The 24478-nt window shown below is 32.6% G+C and overlaps 3 protein-coding genes and 1 pseudogene across 3 annotated transcripts; 3 read left to right on the top strand and 1 right to left on the bottom strand.

Moving 5' to 3' along the window:
• Positions 1-1017: 1017 nt before the first annotated feature.
• Positions 1018-2271, bottom strand: LOC114422120 (nudix hydrolase 18, mitochondrial-like). The gene is made up of 5 exons (XM_028388330.1): positions 1979-2271; positions 1805-1904; positions 1607-1690; positions 1380-1508; positions 1018-1305 (listed from the first exon to the last, which is right to left on the bottom strand). The coding sequence occupies exons 1-5, from the start codon at positions 2200-2202 to the stop codon at positions 1093-1095; spliced, it is 750 nt and encodes a 249-aa protein (XP_028244131.1). The 5' UTR covers positions 2203-2271; the 3' UTR covers positions 1018-1092.
• A 3283-nt stretch (positions 2272-5554) lies between these two features.
• LOC114421296 (NF-X1-type zinc finger protein NFXL1-like) lies at positions 5555-9963 on the top strand. The gene is made up of 3 exons (XM_028387157.1): positions 5555-5652; positions 5829-9230; positions 9318-9963. Exon 2 carries the CDS (start codon positions 5862-5864, stop codon positions 8991-8993), a length of 3132 nt encoding a protein of 1043 aa, XP_028242958.1. The 5' UTR covers positions 5555-5652; positions 5829-5861; the 3' UTR covers positions 8994-9230; positions 9318-9963.
• Positions 9964-13449: 3486 nt separating this feature from the next.
• LOC114421297 (potassium transporter 25-like) lies at positions 13450-17373 on the top strand. The gene is made up of 9 exons (XM_028387158.1): positions 13450-13747; positions 14023-14248; positions 14347-14589; positions 14675-14731; positions 14839-14889; positions 15001-15314; positions 15406-15523; positions 15620-15874; positions 15953-17373. Exons 1-9 carry the CDS (start codon positions 13706-13708, stop codon positions 17014-17016), a joined length of 2370 nt encoding a protein of 789 aa, XP_028242959.1. The 5' UTR covers positions 13450-13705; the 3' UTR covers positions 17017-17373.
• A 2915-nt stretch (positions 17374-20288) lies between these two features.
• LOC114424743 lies at positions 20289-24360 on the top strand (annotated as a pseudogene).
• Positions 24361-24478: the final 118 nt, after the last annotated feature.

Below are 24478 nucleotides of genomic sequence, written 5' to 3' on the forward strand. Positions count from 1 at the left end.
TATAGGAAGAACAGGAAAAAAGTCTTCCAAGTTTTTCATTAAAAGATATACAATAAATGTATTTTAAAATAATGCATGCTAAGTAATTGGGATAAGATAATTATTGTGGTTTTGAAGCAGTCAAATGTCTTGAATGCTTTATTCAATTCTCTTCATATATACTTGTTTTATTTTAGAGATATTAAAAACCTTCAGTTTGAGAGAGTTTCTTAAAGAAACACATTATTGTCATATCTTCATACTCCGATTGTTGTTTTAATTCCTTTGGATTTTTCACCACAAAAAAAAAATCCTTTGGATTTCACCCATAAAAAAATCCTTTGGATTTGACAGGATATCAGAATATATAGAATTTTCCATTCTTGTACCGAACAGTGTTTGGAATTACTATGCTTTCAAAGTTTGACCTAGTTTGATGTTTTGTCCTATTTAATTTGTCTGATGATTAAAGAATATTCAATTATTCCCAGATGAAATCATCATGTAGACTTGCCATTTGGTTGTCAAATAATGATAAAACAATAAATAATTTATACTGTTGCCCCATAAGTCTTGGGACGTTTATATATATATATATATATATATATATATATATATATATATATATATATATATTTCAATCAAATGAATAGTCTATTATTATTATTATAGGCTTAGAGTTAATCTATTAATATATAAAGCATTACTAATTATTTAATTACATCGTTTGTTATTTATTACTAGTTTAAAGTTAAATGATTTTTCCGCAATTATATACTTGTCCACTACTATTGTAAACGCGGATTAGATGGGTTCAGAATTTGGTAAACAAGTTTAATGAAATTAATGACATTGTTTGAGTTGGATTCTGAAAAAAAAAAAGCTTACTTATATAAGCTTATAAATATCAATTATTCGGTAATTAAAAAATAAAAGCAGTTTTGAACAAATCAATCAAAAACAAAAAAATTATTGGCACATCCATTACAGAAGCAAATTAAGTCACAGAACAAAATGATCTAGCTGGTAATGCGAATACTAAACATAATTATATTAAAAGTGGCATTACAAAAGAATCAAATAAAGGAAAGAACAAATAGATCGATCTAGAATTTATACATCTACTGAATGAGTTCTGTTGATAGATCTCTCTCTGACGTACATTCTAGAAATTTCTGTCTCTAGCATCGATCTCTTGTTAGTTGTTAGTCCTTCTGTTGTGTGACTTTGCAACGCCCAAAATTGAGGTTGTCTACTGACCAACACATCCAAAGCCTCCTTCATCCAAGGATGTGGACACGCTTGTTTTGCTTCATCAATTGTCATCTGCATGCAAAGGAACAAAACATTAATTAATTAAGACACAAGGATCGATCATGCGCATAATATGACATGCATACCCATGTTCGTTTCCGAATGTTCTTCTCTGGCCAATTCTCTAATTGCTTCTTCACAAGCAAAGGGAACATATATCCCTCATGCATCGTGTCTTGGCGTTTGCTCTTATAAAACCATTTACCCAATTTACTCTGCAATTAGAGGCCAGCTAGGGTGGGTAAGAAGCAAATTAAATGGATTAATTAAGGTGCAATGTTTGGCAAGTAATTAATTAACCAAAACTAATTACTTCGACGTTGCCAACGACCCCAGCTTCCTCTATGGTCTCCCTTAAAGCAGCCTGCTCCATGGATTCGTCGCTCTCCCAACCTCCCTGAGCATGCATGCATGTCACGTTAATTAAAAATGAACCATTAATTGTGAATTTCATGTCAAAATAATTACTATTAGATACTACATACCATAGACATGCCTAATCATTAATTACCTTTGGGAACTGCATTCCATTGCCTTTCTGAGCACTAATCACCAAAACCTCTAATTCCTTATTTTGGCTTCCCTTTCTCTTGTATCTGTATGGAATGCATCTGTTGAAAATTACAAGTCATGAGCAAATTAACGTTAAGAATATATACATAGAATGACGTTGAGAGAGACAGACCCCACAACTTGGCGACAACCATCGTCGTAGCGCTGCAAGTGCCTGCCAGTGCGGGCAACGAGACACATCATGTTGTCGAGTTGCTCGGGAAACAAATCCCCAGAGGCTTTCTTTGAGAAAAGAAAGAGATTAAAAGGCAGATTTCTTGAGAAGAAGAGACCCATGACGTACGAATGAATGAAGCTAGCGAGGCAAAAGGGAACAAAATTGAATAACCATGGCATGCCGTGCCATAAATATAGCTACCTATCTATTTATGGCCACTTTGGTGGATCGGAGACAATCGCAATGTTTACTTGTAATCTACAGACAACAATTAGTTACCTGTAATTTTCCTTTTTTTATTTTTCCATATGCTCCTATATATACTCATGCTAGCTGCAGGTTGTTAATTATTAACCAGCCATTAACCAACAACAACCCCCAACTGCCTCATTTTAACCTTTTCCTATTAAAAACAATTATAAGATTGAGGATTATTAATGACAAAAATAATTTTAAAAAAATATAAATTTAAGATATATTTATTATTATAAATTAAATTAATTATTTTTAAATTTTTTTTGATGAATTATATAATTAGATCTTATAAATAATAAAAGAGAGAATAAGATCTAGTGATAAATACTTAATTCTTCCACTCTCACATAAATAAATCATCTCATTACATGCATGTATTCATATATACATATAGTAATACAAATGATGTATATTAAGGGTGACGAGTGTTTGTACAAGAGGGCAATAGCAATCAATTTGAATTATATAATCATACACGTACGATTTATTAATTATATTATAAATTATTTAATGATCATATGATTATTTTTAAAAAGTCACATAATTTTCTTTTAATTTTAACCTTTTTATGATTTGATTCAATGATCAAGAATCACTCATCTCACACTCTCATAATAAAAATCCTCTCACTTAATATGCTCTATGTAAGAACTCCCTTTAGTATGAGAAATGAGAATTATAAATAAAGATTATACAACAATATGTAGGTTATATAAATAAAATTCAGTTTTTACCTTTTAAAAAAGATTATACAATAATACATAGATGATGATTAATTAAGATTAAATGTTGATTATTGGTCACGTGTTTACATAAAAAAGCTATGTATATTTTTTTAATCTTTTAAATATGATATAATTAATGGTTACTAAATGGTACGATATATAGGAATTCCATGGAACTTATATGTATAAATTATTTTGGCACAATTTCTTTCAAACTTTCCTTATTTTTCTTTAATTTATTATATTTAAGCAATTGTCTGCAGTCGTGCACGTTTTCTCGTATGAAATTCTGGCAATATTATTTTGTACGATATGCTCTTACACTAATCATCCCAAATAATTAAAGAAATCAAAATCTGATTGGAGCTTTAAAAAATTTAACAAAATTGAAGAATCTGATTGCAACTTTCAAAATTTAAAAACTGAATTGAATCATTATAAATAATTTAAAAATCAAATTAATACTTAAGTCATCAATAAATGATGATATCATAAAAAAATGTCCAATCACGAAAATAATATAAAATAAAAAATAACATTTGGATGAACTAAAATCAAAATATAATAAATTTACAAGAACTCAAAAAAATATTTTAAAAAAGTAAAAAAATGATATAATTGAAAGGACTAGAAACAAAAAAAAAAGTGAAAAGATTAAACCAAAGGGTGATATATTTAAAAAAGAACATTAAACTGAATTTGATTGATAAATAAAGATAAATAACTTGAAAAAAATTGGATTAACTGAGGACTTTGATTACGTGATGTTTTTTCTGTTATTTATATAATACAATTGTTATTAATAATTTTTCATACACTTGCTCTATTCTCCTTTTAGGAGACTATGACATTGACCATTTGACTTGAAAAAATATTTTCAACTACATTATATTTGGATTTGACTTCTTGTTATTCTTTTTCATGCTGTTATTTATAGAATACAATTGTTATTAATATTTAATGATGACATTTAATTTTAAAAATTATGAAAATTTTATAGTTTAAATGGAGGAACACAGGCATAACGGAAAAACCAAATCCATCATATTTGGAAAAGGACTCTATCAATCATTTTTAGCATTAACACAAACTTATCCATTTTTTCACCTCGTTTCAACTATGACAATGACAATCTCATTAATTGTTTATGGTGAATAGGAATGAAAAAACCATCATAGTGCTAAAAATTCCACATTCCATTTTCTCAAAACTATAGCAATGAAATCAACAACACCTTTAAATATTTTAATTTTTGAAAAATAGTTTCACCATTGAGCGTTTGTGATTCTCGTTCTTTCTCGTATTCTTAAACCTTTCATTTCTATCCTTTAATTTTTAGATTCGTTTGATATAATTATAATTTTTAATAATGATCATTCTCGTGCCAATAACATTACCATTATCGCTATCGACATCCCCATCACCATTATCACTCCATCATTGCCACCTACTACAATTATTATTATTGTTGGCACCATCACTACTAACACTACTATCATTAATATTATCTCCATTATCATTATCACTAGCAACACCATAACACAAACATACTCTTAAACTAATTTTAATATAATACAAGACTTTCAAAATAAACTTATTTTGAAAATAAAATTTAAATAAAACTAAAACTAAATTTTAAAATCTAAAAATTAGTTATTTTTATTAGTTATTTTTTTTAATTTTACAACTAAGAGCCATCCCAAGTGGGGCCTTACTTATCAATTTTTGTTGTTGAATATTTGTGGGATATTGATGATCAATTGTTGGCTATTGACTATTGTTAGTTTGATGGTTAAATATTTTTCTTGTAAATATGTTACTTTTTTCTTCGGGCTATGTTTGGTAAGATGTTTGAGGAGTTTATAAACTTATTTGACTAGCCTATAAATTTCCTTCACCAAAATTAAGTTTGTTTTGAACATAAGTTTATTTTAGTAGTTTATTTTTTCATAAATTACTTGAAGTAACAATCTTTTTTGTTAACTAAATTCTATGTATAATTGAATATATCATTTTACGTCATTTATATTTATCAACTAACTTATTAGTTAGTCTTATCAAATAGAATAAATTAAATCAGTTAGTTTCTAACTTTTTAGTTCTTAATTTTTTTTTTTTGAGTAAAAGCTTTTAGCCTTGTCAGCTAATTTATAAGTTAATTTTGCTAAATCTAATTTTAATTTTTTTTATTCTTTGATGCATGTAAATATGATATTTTTTATTTTTAATTCAGGTAAATTTATGACTTTTTTTATTTTAGGTTCTGGAGTTGTTATTAATTTTTTATTTTAATCCTTGGTGACGTGATTGTGAGAAATATTTAAGAAGAATCTTAAACAAAAAAAGAACATTACATAAGACTTAAAAGAACTTGAAAAGATTAAAAGCAAAAGGCCTGTATATTTTACTATCACATGGTTATTTAACAAAATATTGAGCACGTGCAGGGAGAAAAAAAGAAAAAAGAGTGAGGAGCACGGAAGCGTGAGAGAGGGAGCAATGTGTTTTTGTTTGCTTGAGGTCCAAGGATTGGGCAGCCTATATAAGCGCTTCTCCTTTGACATCTTTTCTTCACTGACTCCGCTTTTTATTCTATTCTCCAAATAACACACAGCGCAACTTTCGTCTTCTATCCCCAACCCTAACCAGGTATCATCTTCCTATCTTTCCTAAATTTCAGTCAGTCAGAATATTTGTCACTTAATTTGGAATTTTCATTTCGAGAGTTGAGACTTAGACATGTTAATTTGACTTTTAGGGTTGAGGTTATCATCAATCTTTCCATTTTCAATCTGATGAATTGGATTTGAATTTTCATGTGTCAGTTAGCGAACGATCGATTAGAGTTTCGACGCAGGATGAGTTCGAAAGAGCGAAGCCAGCAGCCGCATTCGAGGGTTCCTCGTCGTCAGGAGTGGATTCGTAGAGATGTTGGTGGTTGCTCCAATCCAAGAAAGCCCAAGAAGGGATCATCTTCGAATTCGAGGGAGGAGTCTAATTTGCCTCAGCTGCTGCAAGAGATTCAGGACAAGCTCGTCAAAGGAGCTGTCGAATGCATGATTTGTTATGACATGGTGCGCAGGTCTGCGCCTATCTGGTCTTGCTCCGGTTGCTTCTCTATCTTTCACCTCACTTGTATCAAGAAGTGGGCTCGTGCACCCATTTCTGTGGATTTGTCCGTTGAGAAGAACCAGGGCGGCTTCAATTGGCGTTGCCCTGGTTGCCAGTCTGTGCAGCTCACTTCATCCAAGGATATTAGGTATCTATGCTTCTGTGGAAAGAGGCCAGATCCACCCTCTGATTTGTATCTCATGCCACATTCCTGTGGAGAACCATGTGGCAAGCCTCTTGAGAGGGACCTTCAAGGGGATAAGGAGCTTCTTTGCCCTCATCTTTGTGTCTTGCAATGCCATCCCGGCCCCTGTCCTCCTTGCAAAGCATTTGCCCCTCCACGTCTGTGTCCTTGTGGGAAGAAAAATATTACCACTCGTTGCTCTGACCGCCAGTCTGTTCTTACCTGTGGCCAGCGCTGCCAAAAGCTTCTTCAATGTGGCCGTCATCGCTGTCAGCAAATCTGTCATCTGGGTCCTTGTCATCCTTGTCAAGTTCCAATCAATGCCTCTTGCTTTTGTGCCCAAAAGATGGAGGTAATTCTTTGTGGGGAGATGGCTGTCAAGGGTGAAATCAGAGCAGATGGTGGAGTATTCTCTTGTGGTTCCACTTGTCAAAAGAAACTTAATTGTGGTAATCATATCTGTATCGAGACTTGTCATCCAGGTAGCTGTGGGGACTGTGAATTATTACCATCCCGTATTAAGACATGCTGTTGTGGGAAAACTAGATTGGAGGAGAAACGCCACAGTTGTTTAGACCCAATTCCTACCTGTTCACAAGTATGTGGCAAGTACCTTCCTTGCGGGATTCATCATTGTGAAGAGCCATGCCATGCTGGGGATTGTTCTCCTTGTCTGGTTCTAGTTTCTCAGAAGTGTAGATGTGGCTCGACTTCCCGAACTGTGGAGTGTTGCAAGACAAAAATGGAAAATGAGAAATTTACTTGTGAAAGGCCTTGTGGGCAGAAAAAGAATTGTGGAAGGCATCGATGTAGTGAAAGGTGTTGTCCACTTTCTAATCCAAATAATATTCTAAATGCAGATTGGGATCCACACTTCTGTCAATTGCCGTGTGGAAAGAAGTTAAGGTGTGGGCAGCATGCATGTGAATCCCTGTGCCACAGTGGTCATTGTCCACCTTGTCTTGAAACTATATTTACTGATTTGACATGTGCTTGTGGTAAGACTTCAATCCCTCCTCCATTGCCTTGTGGCACACCGCCTCCCTCATGTCAGCTTCCATGTTCAGTTCCTCAGCCTTGTTCGCATCCAGCCTCTCACAGCTGTCATTTTGGAGATTGCCCTCCTTGTTCAATGCCCATAGCAAAAGAATGTATTGGTGGACATGTAGTTCTTAGGAACATACCTTGTGGTTCGAAGGATATTAAATGCAATAAACTCTGTGGGAAGACCAGACAGTGTGGTTTACATGCATGTGGCAGAACATGTCACCTCCCCCCTTGTGATAATCTGTCAGCTGTGCCAGGTATCCGAGCCTCTTGTGGGCAAACATGTGGTGCTCCTAGGAGAGACTGCCGGCATACATGTACAGCTCCTTGTCACCCTTCAACTCCATGTCCAGATACAAGATGCAAATTCCCTGTCACAATTACTTGTTCTTGTGGCCGAATAACAGAAAATGTTCCTTGTGATGCTGGTGGCAGTTGTGCTAATTATAATGCTGATACTGTACATGAAGCTTCCATTATTCAAAAGTTGCCTGTGCTTCTTCAACCCGTGGCTGCAAATGGCAAAAAAGTCCCCCTCGGACAAAGAAAACTGATGTGTAATGATGACTGTGCTAAGTTAGAGCGGAAAAGGGTTCTTGCAGATGCTTTTGAGATTACCGCTCCAAATCTGGATTCACTCCATTTTGGTGAGAATTCAGTTGCTTCTGAATTGCTGGCTGACATGTTGAGACGTGATTCTAAATGGGTTTTATCTGTTGAAGAGAGATGCAAGTTTTTAGTACTTGGCAAGAGCAGAGGAAATGCACATGGTCCAAAAGTCCATGTTTTCTGTCCTATGTTAAAGGACAAAAGAGATGCAGTGAGGGTGATTGCTGAGAGATGGAAGCTTGCAGTGAATGCAGCTGGTCGGGAGCCAAAGCATTTCGTAGTTGTTCATGTTACCCCAAAATCAAGAGCTCCTGCTCGTGTGCTAGGGTTTAAGGGTACTACAACTGTAAATGTACCCCTTCCTCCGGCATTTGATCCTTTGGTTGATATGGATCCTCGACTTGTTGTCTCTTTTATAGACTTACCAATGGATGCAGATATTAGTGCATTGGTGTTGAGATTTGGTGGTGAGTGTGAACTTGTTTGGTTAAATGACAAAAATGCATTGGCCGTTTTTAATGACCCTGCCCGTGCTGCAACTGCAATGAGGAGGTTGGATCATGGTACGGTTTATCAGGGAGCTGTGGTGGTGGTTGTTCCAAATGTCGGGGCATCAGTAGCATCTTCAGCTACCAATGCCTGGGGAGGATCTGGGACAATGAAAGGAGGAGCACTGGCAGCATTAAAGAGTAATCCATGGAAAAAGGATGTTATTCAAGAGCCAGGTTGGAGAGAAGATGCTTGGGGTGATGAGGAGTGGGCTACTGGTTCTGCTAATGTCAAATTGCCTATTCAGAAGAAAGAAGCCCGAATATCTGCTTCAGTAAATCCTTGGAGTGTCCTAAATCAAGAATCGTCTTCAAGTTCATCTGTTGCAGCCATTAAAATTGATGGTTCTAGGAAACACTCTGAAAGTAGTGTTATCACAAAGTTGGAGCCTCGTGATGGTGGTTCAAATCTAGGAGGGCAGCCTGCAGGAAACTTTGATGCTTTGGAAGCTTCTGATGTAGTAGATGATTGGGAGAAGGCTTGTGAATAGCAAGGAGTAAACATTTTTCATTTTATTTTGTTGAGAAGGAGGCAGATTTTGACTAGTGAAATGTCTAAGGCTCTTTTTGTCCACTAGATGTATCTCTTTTCATGTTTTATCCCCCTGATTTTAATCAATTTCGATGTTATTCTAACTAGTTGGTGCCACTGTTGAGATAATATCTGACATTCTACCCTAGCTTTTGAGACTGATAGAAGAAGGGATGTGAATGTTTACCACAAATAGGTATGTTAAAACTCATTTTATAACCTTTATGCTTATCACTTTATCTTAATACTTGCATAACTGACATGCATGGTTCATTTTGTGCAGCATTGGTACTAAGCTTATCAGAGATTACCATAGAAAATTGTACTCAAATTTTGGTTTGCTGTAAGCTCTGCCCTCAATTTGGGTACACATCTCAATTACAAAACAGTTCAAAGTTAATTTTATCACAATCAATTCTACTCAACTTTAATACACGGGCACTAAATATTTATAAGTATTAAATATTATTGTACTTGGTTTATCAAAACCTGGAGGGGATGGGATGTTGTATATGATATTATAAGTTGGTGGCTTGACTGGCTTCCATGAAAATAGATTACTTGAAATGTGGAATGGAGCATATGAGAAAGACCAATAGTTTGTCTCACTGCAAAAGGATGTCAATTTTGAATCTCTGGAAGCAAAAAAAAAAAAAAAAGTCTGCTGTTCTACATCTGCAAAAAGTCTTGTGCTGGAGATGTCCGTAATCTTTCAGAGAGGATTTGTACATACATTGTTTCCTGGAGTCCATGCTCTTATGCCGGTTTTCTCACTATCTGAAAATTTTCATATTCTATTTGCATGCAGAAGCTGGGACAGTGGAAAGAGATTGCCATATTCGTTTCACTTTTATAATGTGTACTTATTTGCAAATAAGTGTGCACTTGCGTATGAAAGAAATAGCAATTGAAGTAAAATTTAAGATCAATTTGTCCATCAATTGGATCTGACTATGATCAATTTTGCATAGTTGGTATGCTAGGCCCCACATCAGCAGCTACAGAAGCACTCCCAATTCTACTGATCCGTCTATGCCAAAAATATTACCTGAAAATTTAAGCAATAGTCATCCAATATTTATATAACCAAAAATTAGTGTCTTTCCTACTAATTCTAAGATAGCATAATGACTCTTCTGTATCCTCAATTCTTGTGTAAGTTAAGATGTGTGCTTGCGACCGCATGTTGAGTTGATATCAACTATGAATGAAATAAAATCATCAAAAAAAAAAAAAAAAAAACTATGCATGAAAGAAAAAAAAATTGCCCTGAAAAATGAGAAAATACGTAGTTCAAAGTATCAGAGAAAGTTCAAATCTTAAATATCAGGATACTTGTACATATATAGTTTCTCAAAGGTATGTATGTACGTTGTCCGGATTCTATCCATATATTCTGATTTGCTATTCTTGTTCATAGAGATAATGGTATTTAATAGATTAAATTATTCATTTAGTTTTCTAATTTATTATTTAGATTCAATTTGGTTATTTATTTATTTTTAGATTTAATTTAGTCTTTTAATTTTTAAAATCAATTTAATTTTGTTTTCTAATTTCTTTTTTTTTTCAATTTGGTCCAATGATTTATAAAATCAATTCATTTTTTGGAAAATGTAAATTTTGTGACAATTTAAAATTATTTAATGACAATTTTAAATCATCACAAATTATGATTTCTTATAATTTAGTCTGAAATTGAATTGATTTAAAAAATTAGAGGATTAAATTGAACCTTCAAAAAATTAAATGACTAAATTGAATCTAAAAAATAAATTAAAGTATTAAAAAAACTAATTTAACCTATTTAATATTAGAAACTTTTTTCCGAAGAAATTAATACTAGAAACATAGTACTTACTCTCTTATAACTTTTCTGCATTTAGCTTCTACAGATTAATTAAAATCAGTAGCACTAATTAATTAACATAATTTAAATTACCTATGTAAAAAAACATAATTTAAATTACCACAATTAATTGTAGTTGTATCTTAATTAGAACAAAAAAAAATATTAATTAACAATCAGTATTCAGTAAGCAGAATTACAATCAATATCAATATAATAATAAAATAAAATTAAAAGAAACACAATTAGGGGTTTCATAGAAAATTTAGATCCTCTTCAACTTCTCTCTCCAATAAAATCACAACTGTACATTACATGTCAATAATTTGAAAGAGTCTCCGAAACATTGATCAATTTTGACCGTATAATCAATTTCTTAAAATATAGACTAATCTCCAAAAAACCATTAAGTTTGTTGTATGAATATTATTACTCTTAAGAAACAAGAGTCATAAAGAAAAGAAAAGTTTGGCTTGTTTTGATTTGATATTATGAAGGTTCTTCTTCAAATTGATCAGGTAGGATTTTAGTTGTGAAGTCGTCCAAGCAGAGTTCAAACAGAAGCATCAAGCACAGCTCAAGCGGCAGTTCAAATTCATGAGTATTATAATTTTCCATTTGACTAAATAAAAAAATGTGTAACAACAACGTTTGTTTAAGGATTTAGTAAGACACATCAAACTTTTTCTTCATGCATTGGAAATCATCCAAAGCCAAAAAGGCAATAGCGGGATTGAGCTCGAACATTCCATTTGAGGAAGCTTCCTTCACAACAGCAGATTTTGTACACTTTTTTTCCTTCTAAATTACATTTATATTTTTCATGAGAAGAAGTTTGCTCGAATTGAATAAAATTATTATTCAAATATCTTACGAAGCTGCATACACAATTTAAACACTAAATCACTAATTAAATTAAAATAACAATGCATTTTGTAGACCTTGAAGACAACGTTGCATAAGCAAGGAAAAAAAAAAGATAAAACAAAATAAAAAGTCGGGTAGTCAGGTATCCGGTCATCAATTATCAGGTATCTGGTCAGTAGTCAGGTATCGGTTGATCAATTTTTATTGATTGACTTTTTGGATTAATCTAATTTAGGTAGCAAACTTGCGTTCTAAAAATCATTTCCTAATATAAACAAATTAATTTATTTTAACAAATAAACTCTGTACTTAAATAATTTAATTTTATTATTTTTAAAGATAAATTTTAGTCTTAATTCATAGAAAGATTAAAATTATAATTGGAGAATATTTTAAATAGTTTTATTCTTAAAGTTGTACTTTTGTATTCATTATTTTTGGAGAATATTTTTATTTTAAATAAAATATTTGTTTATGCAATAATTTTATAATTTATATATATTCATAAAATTAAAAATTTAAAAGTATTTATTTTATTATAATAATTTATAAATATGTGCTCCCTTTAATAATTCCTCTCATATAATACGAAAATCTTAAGCAAAAATTTGTACAAATTCAGAAAGAAGTTTTTTTTTATTGGTTAATAAATTAAATATATATATTTTTTTAAAATGAAATAGAAGTCAGACACATAGTTTTGTGCGGTATGAGTTTTTTTAAAATTAAGCAATATTGTTTAACAAAATTTTGCCATTAATTCTTATCAATTAAAGAATCATTTTTCAATTACAAAATTTAACATGACTCCAGTTAAGCACTCCCTCCTATAACTTTAGGATTTGAGTAAATTTTTGTGTAAAATTTTTAAATTTATGTGATATTATAGAACTTACAAATTTTAGATAAATACTCATTTAAGCCACATGTATTATATTTAGATGCTTTTACCGTTAAAGATTTCATATATTACTTACGTTTTAGTATCTAGATACAGGTGTTCAATATTTTTTGGGGGCAGCCAGCACATGTTCATTAATTGTTTGTATTTTCTGTCGTATCCACATGGTTTCAGCTTTCAACCATAGAATAGAACGATTGGAAATAGAAATCAGGAAAATAAAAGGGACACGGAATAAGTCATGTATCCTTAGCATGTGATATGATCATATGATTTTGCCAATCACTTAATTAGTGACTAATAAAAAAAGGCTGTTATAGTTAAGGTGTTCTGATGGTTGCAATTGCAAATACGTATTCATGTGCATTTGTTCATACTTAGTCCCCCCTGTCCTTGACGGAAATATCCAAGTGATTTTAATTGATGTTAAAAAAAAAAAATCCATTTTCCATTTTTGGCCCGTTTAAATATTTTCTCTAAATAATTTTATAAAATATGTCTAATAAATTTTTAAATAAACAAAAATGGAAATTAAAATCTGTTAGTAACATTAGTTTTCTGAATCATATGTATTGTGTGTGTTGTTTGACTCTTAATCTGTGTGGTGGTGTGTGTATTATTGAGTTGTATTGTTATATATATTCAATGCATGGAGCAAAAACTAAAACTTACACGTCGCTCTCTGTGAGTGTGTCCACGTCAGCCCGGCATTCCCTCCCTACTGCCTGCAATAAAATAATGCAAAAAAGAAAGGATGAAATCACGAGATCAATAATAAGCCGTCTAAAGAATTGGTACGTGAAGATCACAATGTGATTGCTGTTTTAATTTAGACACTGCAATGTAATGTAGCCATGTAGGGTCTATAAAGGCCATCATCTTATTCTTAGTGTCCTCCGTCTCTGTCATCTCAAGCATTGCTTCAATCGCTCCTCATTCATACATATTATATTCCTGTCACTTTCTTTCTTCTCAGAACTTCGTTTTCCACTCACTTCCTACTTCAATTCATCTTTAGCCTATCCTAGTTTCTGTGTCTTCCTTGTAAGTCCTAATGGATTCTCATCTTGATGCAATCTTTGATGAAGATCACAAGGTAATTAAAATTAGTTGCCTTTCGCATGTTAACACTTAATCACAATTTTTTTTGTTTGTCAATCGTCATACACCCTCACTCATTAATTAAATATCTTCTATGAAGTTTTATGGCACCTCTGCATTAAGAACTTTACTTTGTTGATATGTAGCTGTTTTATTAATTTGAATCTTGTCTTGCTGTAAATTAAATTTGGCTCGGTTGAATCTTGGTAGTTAGGATGTTGAAAGGATCTAGTATACATATTTTTTCTCCTAATCATAATTTTTATTCAGAAGAAAACATGGAAGCAAACAACTCTGCTATCCTTTCAAATTGTGGGAATAGTTTATGGTCAACTGAGCACTGCACCTTTATATGTATTTGGGACAATGCAAAAGGGAGATCTTGCATCAGAAGAAGTCGTTTATGAACTATTTTCCTTCATTTTCTGGACACTCACAATAATATCTTTGGTCAAGTATGCCTCTATAGTGTTGAAAGCAGATGATGAAGGAGAGGGTAAAATTAATTTTCTTATCTTCAGTGACTATATAAATATAATATATAATATATCTACATGACATGAGGCTTTAAGCTAAGATTAAATGTTTTTGTAGGTGGTATTGTTGCTTTATACTCACTGTTGTGTAGAAATGCAAAAGTTGGGCTGCTCCCATGCGACAAAAGTGCCAATGAAGTTGTGCTTTATGAAGAGAGAAGTGGTTCAAAGCTCAAAGCAGATTCAAGAGCACGAAGGGCCATTGAGAAACACAAGATCTGTCACTATTTAATATTGTTCTTAGCCCTCTTTGGTTCCTGTATGACCATTGGGGACGCAGTGCTCACTCCAGCGCTTTCAGGTGGACTTCAATTTCAATTAATTTTCCAACAAGTAAATTTACTTTGATGAAATTACTTTTCATTATTATTATGGCTGTTTACCAGTGTACTCAGCTTCGACCGGCGTTCAGAGATCCCTGACAGACATATTGACAGACATATGTAAGACCTTGTATTGTACTGAGAATTCGATTAAATCCCGGCCGCGATTTTTTCCGAGGCCTTATGGTTAATCGCTACAATTAATGTGTGTGTTTTTTTATTACCAGTTGCCTGGTCACCAGATACTCAGCAGAACGTGTCAAATGGTCTAAGAAGATGTAAGAACTACACAGGCTGTGATTAATTTGTATGGATAAACATTGAATTAATTTTCATCTACTTAACAGAGTTTAAATTTATGTTTGATCGAAATGTCATGTTCACACCAGATGTACCTGTTCCCTCTGCGTGTGTTATATTGGTTGGGCTGTTCATGCTGCAGCACTGCGGTACACGTAAAATTGGGATCATGTTTGCTCCAATCATCACTGCTTGGTTGTTGTTTGTTGCTGGGGTGGGAACGTATAATGTTTTCCACTGGGATGTAAAAATTATTTATAAAATATCCCCAGTCTACATATACAAATTCATCACACATATTGACATCCACAGATGGAGGTTGTTAGGGAGCGTCATTTTATGTGTAGCAGGATCGGAGGCAATGTTTGCAGATCTAGGCCATTTCTCCAAGAAATCAATTAAGGTACAGTAACAGTACAATACATACATAGCCTTTTTTCTGTAATTGAAAATTGAATATGATTTCTAACTTGTGCATCATGTGTCCGTTGTAGATTACCTTTATATGCTTGATCTACCCGCTTCTTCTTCTATGCTATGCTGGTCAGGCTGCATATATCTCCAAAAATTTACATGCTCCAGATTTTAATCATCTTAGTCAATCTATGCCACGTAAGTTAATTGGTCGAGTGCTTTTATTATATTACGATGAGATTTTTCTTCTCTTTGTTATTACCGCTATAGTAAAGTGATGGTTGGTGATTCCAGGTCATTGCAGACACTTGTTCATAGTATTGTCCCTACTTTCTTCAGCTGTGGGAAGCCAAGCAACCATAACTGCGTGTTTCTCCATCATTAACCAGTGTCTGGCATTAAATTGCTTTCCCAGAGTTAAAGTTATTCACACATCAAAAACGATTCATGGGCAGATTTACATCCCCGATGTCAACTGGTTATTGATGATTTTTAGCCTCACTGTCACCATTGGTTTCAGAGACATTGTGAAAATTGGCAATGCAACAGGTATATATATTCTTCTTAAGAAAACAATGAGTTGGTAAACAGATAAAAAAATAATCATGAGTTCTCAATTTGTGACAGGTTTGGCTATAATTTGTGGAATGCTTGTGACAACTAGTCTGATGTCACTGATCATTGCTCTGTATTGGGAGAAGAATTTGATGGTATCTGCGTGCTTTCTTGTATGTTTTGGGTTCCTTGAGGCTGCATATCTTTCAGCATGTCTGCTAGAATTCCACAAAGGAGCTTGGTATCTGGTTGTCCTATTGGCAGTGTCAATGACAGTGATGCTTTCATGGCATTATGGAACAATGAAGAAGTACGAGTTTGATTTGCAAAACAAGGTATCAACCGAATGGCTAATAGATATTAGTCCAGGCCTTGGGATTTCCAGGGTACCCGGAATCGGCTTCATTTACACCGACATAGTAGCAGGAATCCCAGCTTTCTTTTCACATTTTATAACTAATCTTCCTGCATTTCATCAAGTGTTGATCTTGGTGTCTTTCAAGTCTATAGCTGTGCCTTATGTACCAGAAAGTGAAAGGTATCTCATTGGTAGGATTGGGCCAAAGGATTACAAAATATATCGTTGCATTGTCAGAAGTGGATATTGTGACCACATAAGGGACACTGGTCATTTTGAGGAGCAGATAATTCGTTCTATTGGGGAATTCATATCCATTGAACAGAATGACATTGAGTCCATGGTATCCCCAGATGAAAGAATGATCATTATTGGAAATTCAAATTCAAGACTAGATGGAAATGCTTTAGTTCCTCTTGATGAAGTAGACTCATCATCATGCATGGTGAACAATGAATCTCAGATAAGTCCAGTAGATCATGACGCATTGGAGAGTAGGAACAAGAGAAAAAAGGTTCGGTTCATGTTGCCTGAGAATAGTCCTAAAATGCAGGTATCTGTGAGGAAGGAGCTTTTGGAGCTAATTGATGCCAGGGAGAGTGGCAGTGCCTATTTCTTGGGGCAGTCACATTTAGTGGTGCGTGATGGCACTAACTTTCTCAAGAGATTCTTAATCATGGTCTATCGTTTCAGTGAAAAAAATTGTCGGGAATCTCCTGTTGCTCTTAAGATCCCTCATGCTGCTCTTGTAGAAGTTGGTGTGATATGTACTATATAAGTTATACGACTTCTGCTGTTTTAGTAATCCAACGGGGACCCGACAAGTTTAATAGGACCAAACAAAACAAGGAAATGAACATCTTACCTGTACCTACTTGTTCTTGGTACTAGATCTCAGACTATGCAAGATATAATGGAGATTAGAGAGATTGTTAGACTCTTGTACCAAAAAAATAAATAATCAAGTTATGGTCCCGTTTAGATGATATAATCTGGGTGAGTTATAGGGTGCAATTGTGTATGATACACAACTCAATATGACCTGCTACTGTAACCTGTAAAACTTAAAAATTGGTTGTTAGTTCTTGTATCAATTTACATAAACTGTATAACATAAATGTAAAATTTCAAATAAGTCCCTAGTGTTGTGTTTGAGAAGGGGCAAGCTTCATATTTGTCACAAAATTATATATGATACAAACTAAATTTGTGACTACTTGAACTAATTATTATAGGAATTAAGACAACACTAACAAAAATAGTAGATCATAATCTTATTTTTTTTCAGACGTTATCTTTTAGCAGGGGAGGGAGGAAGTTAAGATAATATATTAAGATGGAAGTACACTATTTTAATTATATGTAAATTTTATCTGTTATTTGACTTTAAGGTGAGACATACCTTTCGGAATAAAACAACCCCAAAATTTTTAAACAAGTTCTAATTTTTGGATTTCGCTTCTTGTTAGATTTTTATGGTCTCATTCGAGCGTCATCCTCACATTTGAGATTTCAAAGAATGTATTTTTTTTTTTTGTTTCGAATGAAAAGAGATGAGAAAAAAAATAAGCATTTGTGCAATTTTCATTTTACCCCAACTTATGCATAATTTTTTTTCTATACAAAAACTTTTTTTTAAGAAAAAATAAACAGACATATAATCGATTAGGCCTAAGGCATATAGGCATAATCGATTAGGTGCCTTTATAAAAAAATTACATGAGTCACAAGGAAATAAACAAAATAAGGATCATTTTAAAACTTTGCCTCTTTCACGGATTTTATTGCTTGTTTCATTGGCTTTCACATCATTTTTTAGGTAAAAGTATTGACTTGGACTCCACTTATTCTTTTTAAAAAAACTTTCACCTCCAATTCAGTTTAACCGAACATGTCAACTTACTTTACATCTATTTCACTTTCAACTCTTTTATATTCCATTGAAATATAAACTTGCTGTTAGCATCGTTTTCATATTTCTTTGGTTTGCTCCACGTTTCATTTGTTCGCAGCTACCTATTGAATTAAGGAGTGTGGGTCTAATAGGAAAGTGTGGCTGGCTAGTTAGTATTTAATTCAAGACAGTGGTGTTATGTTGTAAAAGAAAAAAAAAACCTATATTTAATAAACTCAAGTACTTTTAATTATGAACACTTTAGTTTTTCTCATGTTTAATTGGGTGGATCTATTTGTTAGCCCAATTGTGGCACTATATGACATGCCCCTTGATTTTTATACCTCTCCTTTCATTTTCTCACTCACAGTAATTTGGTAGTTTTTAAAATTCATATTTTACCCTTCTCTTCACACTCCTCTCTCCCCACTCTCCAGTTTCCAAGCACCCTTCAACCCAGTGGCAGAGCTTCAACCGAAATTTTGAGAAAATGCCAAAATAAAATTGGCTAAAATGAAACTTTGGTTGTTTATTATATTTTAGGTTTTAGTTTGATCCCTTATGTTTAAAATATTTCATTATTGTATATAACAAAAAATAATATTTGTTAAGCTAAATTGGTCTTTTCGTCAATTTTTGGCACAAAGTGTTGAAGGTCAACCCACCTTCTCATCTTTTTCATTCAACAATCTCAAAATATGAATGACATAAAAACGGATACAATTGAGTTATATTTACACTTTTACAGTGTCTATATTATAGTAACGAGAGCTTAATTATCCATGTACAGAACTGTTACTCTTGTTCAAGTTAAATATCATATATAATACGTTTCCTTTCATTTTAGAAATATAATACAGTAATTTGATACAAAATAATTTCACAGTAAAAATGGTTATAAATGAGTTGACTTAAATTTCATTTGTTAATTAAAAAAGTAAGTGGGCATGTGAATCGTGATTGGGGGAAGTGCTGCATTGATAGCACGATTCAAAAATAAAAAAATCTTGGTGATGAATAGCATCACTATTGATGATAAATATCAAACTATTCCATTTAATTTTAATTTTAATTTTTTGGGGAAAGGATGTATTATTGAAATTGCGAGTAGTTGATGTATGTAGAAAGTGTGAAAATATTAATAATAGACAAAATGGTGAGGTGAGCATAAGGAGTGATTATCAAGTGGTGAAGTTAACTAGTAATTTGTAAGGAAGCAAAAGAGCGTCCACGTTCATGCATTGCTATTAAATAATAAGTCCACGTTCTGCCCCTAGTGTAGCGTGCGCGGGATGCATTTTTCTGACTTAATTGATAAGATAAAATAAAATAAAGAGAAAACATTGAAGAAGAAGAAAGAAGGAAAAAGTATATACAGGGGTTGTGTTAAGAGTTGGGAGGCGGAGCATCGGTGAGTGGAGTCCTTAATCAAACAGCAGCCAATGAAGCTCCCAAACTCTTTGGAAGCAGCCAATGAAGCTTGATTTGGCGGCGCTCGCGAACAAGTGCCATGAGAGAAAAGGGAGAGGCTATTAATCAATGGAATTGGAAGTGCATAGGGAGTCTTTATATTTATATGAGTGGGAAGGAAATGAAACAAGAGACAGCTACGGAAGAGTTAGGAAGGAGGATGTGTCCTTCACTAATTTGCATGTGACTGAATACATGGCATCACTTACTCCTTTTACTTTTCCTTCTTTCTATCTGTAACTAAAACAATGGATAACTATAAAAAATGCACACTTCAAGCACAATATTATCAGACATAATTAGCCACAAATATAAAAAAATGTTAATTATTGAAAATCAAGAAAAGTATGTTATTACTGCATTACTTAAAAGCCATTTCTCTATTTTAAACCTTTTTTTTTTATCAATTTATGGACACGTAACATAAATTAACTTCCTGACTATTACTAGTATTTTAATTAAAACAATAAAATGGCGTTAGATTTTGTGGAAGGTGGTGGGTTCGGCAATTAAGACATTGGTCTGTTTGTCCTTTTAGTAATGGGCAGCCGTCTATAACTTGCATCCAATCACGGTCACTCAAAACAAATTGAAATTTGAGACGCATTGGATAGGCATTGCATGCAAGTATATGTTATTGTTAATGGATAATGAATGTTATACGTAGCTGTTTGATGTATAGGACTATGGGTATACCGGTATGAATAATTATACATTGTTTTTAATAGAAATATTGGAAATTGGTAGGTGCATTTTAATATTCATGTGCTTTTTTCTTTTTCCATATAGACCACACGCCGGGTTTTTCCAAATGTAAAATAGATGTTGCTTGATATTAATTTATAGGGTGCAGTGGGCTTTAGCTTTCTATGTTTTTGTTTTTGGTACATCTTTAGCTTTGTATTTAAACCTCAGCCTAGCAGAAGTCCTTTGAATATTTATTTAACTTGTGTTTAATATCAAGAAACACAAAAGTGATCGAATTAGGTTATATATTCCAAATTTGCAGTTCTTGATTGTTGTGATGCCAGAACAATATTTCTGCTTGAGATTAGGTTAAGGCAATAAATAGCCTCTAAACTCAATATGACTTGTTTACTACTAATATTATTGGCAACAGCTGCCTCCTCAAGTTAAAAATGGATATCAGAAAACTGGAAAAATATAATCATAACCAGGAAATAATATCATTATATATGTATCGCAAATATACATAAAAAAGCATTTTTAAATCTGAATTACTGAAAAGATAAGGAAAACTGTATAAATATACAAATTTTATTCTTGTCAACAGCGTGAGATAAGGAAGGAAGATGATGATGCAGAAGAAAATACAATTACATTACATACCTATAGTTCTTTCGGCCAGGTTTCGTTTTTTTGCAATATGCCTCAAACTTCCACGGTTGATCTCATGAATTTTGCAAGGTTTTACGACTTGATAAGAAATCCTTTACTGAAATACTGAAGATATACTTTTTAGATGGTCGTATATTGTCTTGAACAATCTCCTTGAGGTATGTTGTGAATTTTTTTAAACAAAAATTTCACTATTTTTCTTGCTTCTTTTTTATCATTACATCTATAACCATAAACTTTACTAGATGTATCAATGCCCATGGTTTACCACCAAAACTAAGGATGCGAGGAAGGACTCTGTGGCACTAGATTCTTTTGTGGTAGTTTAGTGAGTCTCAGGAAAAAAATTACCTAACTGCATAGCTTCAAAGGGGGAAACTATTTGATTTCTTTACTTAGGCAATTTCTGGATGATTTGGGCAACCAAGTCACTTAGAAATAGTCACCATCACTTTCATGGTAATGACACTTAATCTGTGGTCTTTTTACTGAGAGAATTCTTAGGCCTTTGGATTGAAATTCTAAGTTGACAAGTTTATAACTCTTGCTTGTACATGGCTAACAGGTAAAAGACTTGAGTCTCCAACGTAAGCTTTTGGTATCAGAATTCAACCTGACTATTGGCAACATGGAAACAGAGCTGGCAACGAGGATGAACTGTGCTGCTCATGATGGTCATCTTGATCTTGTGAAACGTTTGATTGGATTTGGGGCAGATCCCAATAAGACTGATTACGATGGCAGAACACCCTTGGTATGAACAACCAATTTTCATGAACTCAACATTACCAATTTCCATTTCTTCACTAGGCATAATTACATACACATAATTTATCTCTATATTCTTACATTGCTTATAAATTAAATTGTCTCCGGTCTCTACAATATGAGATAGTGAATATTGTCCTTGGAAATCTTAGTTAATCCGTGGATGAACAAATACTCGACACAGTAGCACCAAACAAGTACTAGTGTATAATTTATAGGTTAATGTCATGCCTTCAGGTTTGGATTTGGTTTTCCCTCTTATTTCCCCTTTAAAAAAATAAAATAAGAAAGAGCATAGAATAGTCAAATGATCAAATACAGTGGTGAGAAAGTGCATTTTATTAATTTGATTTTATGTTTGTTATAATAGCATATCTCTAGCATCAAAAGTATATGCAGATATTTCTTCCTATCTTGTTGAACAAGGAGTAAATATCAACTAAGCAGGTTAGATTTTGAACTTTAAAAACCAAATCACATATAATCTATTATTGAATATGCTTCTTTGGAGAAAAAAAAATAGTGTTACACTTTAAACACCCATTTCTTTTAGATAAATTTGGCAGCACTCCCTTGCTTGAAGCCATCAAGAATGGACACGGAGAAGTAGCATCTATACTTGTTGATGCAGGAGCTAATATCTTTACCATTGATGATTTCAGGGTCGGTCCAAGGGTAAAGCTAAAGTTTTTGCTTGAGGCCTCCAAAAAAATTAAGTCTAAAAAAAATATTAATAATTATAAGACTCATATTTTCTTATAATTAATACCCATAAAAATAATACATAAGAAATATAATTTTAATTTTTAGTAAGATCCATAATTCCATTATTTAGTTTATATTTAAAATTAATTACTCTTATTCTCATTAATTAGTTTGTCTCTTATTTGATTATATCAAAGGTCTCTCAATTTGAATATATCAAATTTCATTAAAATTAATCTGAAATTTATTTTTTTATTTTCTCTAATTGCCAAAAATAATCTAAAATTCTCTCCTAAATAAGTTGAAATATCACTCTCATTCTCATTTATACTCTCTGCTATCTTTTTGTGTAGATTATTCCTTCCTTTATTCTCATTTGATTAAGTATGCTTATTGATTTTTTTTTTAATATTTTTTGTTTTGCTTTTGATTTGTGACTTAGCTTTGCTCCTCTTAACTTGGTTCATATGTAAGGTATTACACATGTTATTTTATTTATTCTTCTAACCATTTCACTAAATAATTTGAATCCTTTATTTTTTTTTGCTTTTTGAAATACGATTGAACGTTCATTAAAACATAATAGTCACTAAGGTATTGATGAATTAGATTTATTGACATAACTAAAAATTGTAAGAGAAATTATAAAAGTAGAAAATGATACACCGATTGACATACTTAACTATATAAAATGAATTGATTCTTTTTGCAATGCTTTTATTGCTTATAAAATAATGTTAGCAATTTCGATAAGTGTTACTTCGATGTAAAGAAGTTTTTCAAAACTAAATTAATTAAATCTTATTTAAGATCAAAAATATCCCAAGAAAGATTGAATGAATTAATTTTAATATTGATTGAAAAAAAATGTTAAGAGAAATCGATTAATAAATAATTTTGCATCCTCAAAAGTTCGAAAAATAAATTTTCAATAAAATATAAATATTTAATAAAAATATTAATTTTTGTTAAAAAAAATAGTAGACTAAAAAATAACTCATTTTAAAATTTGGCTTTAGGCCTCTAAATACATTACCCGGATGTTGTTGGCAATTTTCTCTGCATGACTGTTGCCAAGAAGTAGTTGGACCTTTTAAAAAGGGTTCTGGGTTGTGGAGTTAATCCAAATGCCAAAAATTATGATTAACGTACACCTCTTCACATAGGTGCCTCTGAAGGTTTGTTCACAAGGGCTGAATTACTTCTAGAAGCAGGAGCAAGTGTTTTATCTAAGGACAGGTATGTATTGTGCAAATATTGAGTTAGCAAAAATTATTTCATTGCTAACTTGGAGGGATCTTAGAATAGCAATATTGTTGTCTTGCTTTTTTGAATTGCAAAATAAAATATCCTTCAATACTTCCTTCTGGAAGATGGGGAAATACATCTCTTCATGAAGCTCATACAGGTGGAGATAGAAATATGATCAAAATGCTTGAAGTTGCAAAAGCTTCTCAGTTGCCAGAGTTGTCCGATAATATTCATGAAACTCAAGGTATCTTATGTTTGGTAAAAACAATTTAATTTGTGATTTTGTTTTTATTTCATGTACTAGTATGCAATATTTTTATTCTAACAAATCATGCATATATATACATTCATCATCAACTTTGCAGCAACACCAATATTGTTGCAGTCAACAGATGAAATTTGAAAAAGAGATGTATAGTATTTCGTTTCCACCCATGGGATCAGAAAGCGGATAGAAAAGAGGGAGTGGTCCTAAGGGTTCCACAAAGCATTCAAGAGCTTATAAAGGAGGCATCAAAACATTTGGAAATTCCAAATGGTTCCTGTATTTTGTCAGAACAATCTGGCAAAATTGTTTATGTAGAGACGATTAACAATGATGAGAAGCTGTTTCTGGTGAGTGAAGAACACAATGAATGAGGTGAAATGTTGAGCAGTACGTACCAACACCACTAGCTGGCTTATATATATATATATACTTTTCCTTACTCCACAAAATTTTGCATTCCAGATAAGAACAATTTTTATATGTTTGCAGTTATTGTTAATTAGTACTAATAAACATCCTCCCATC

This window comes from Glycine soja, chromosome 8 (genome assembly GCF_004193775.1).
Source record: "Glycine soja cultivar W05 chromosome 8, ASM419377v2, whole genome shotgun sequence".
Taxonomy (NCBI): domain Eukaryota; kingdom Viridiplantae; phylum Streptophyta; class Magnoliopsida; order Fabales; family Fabaceae; genus Glycine; species Glycine soja.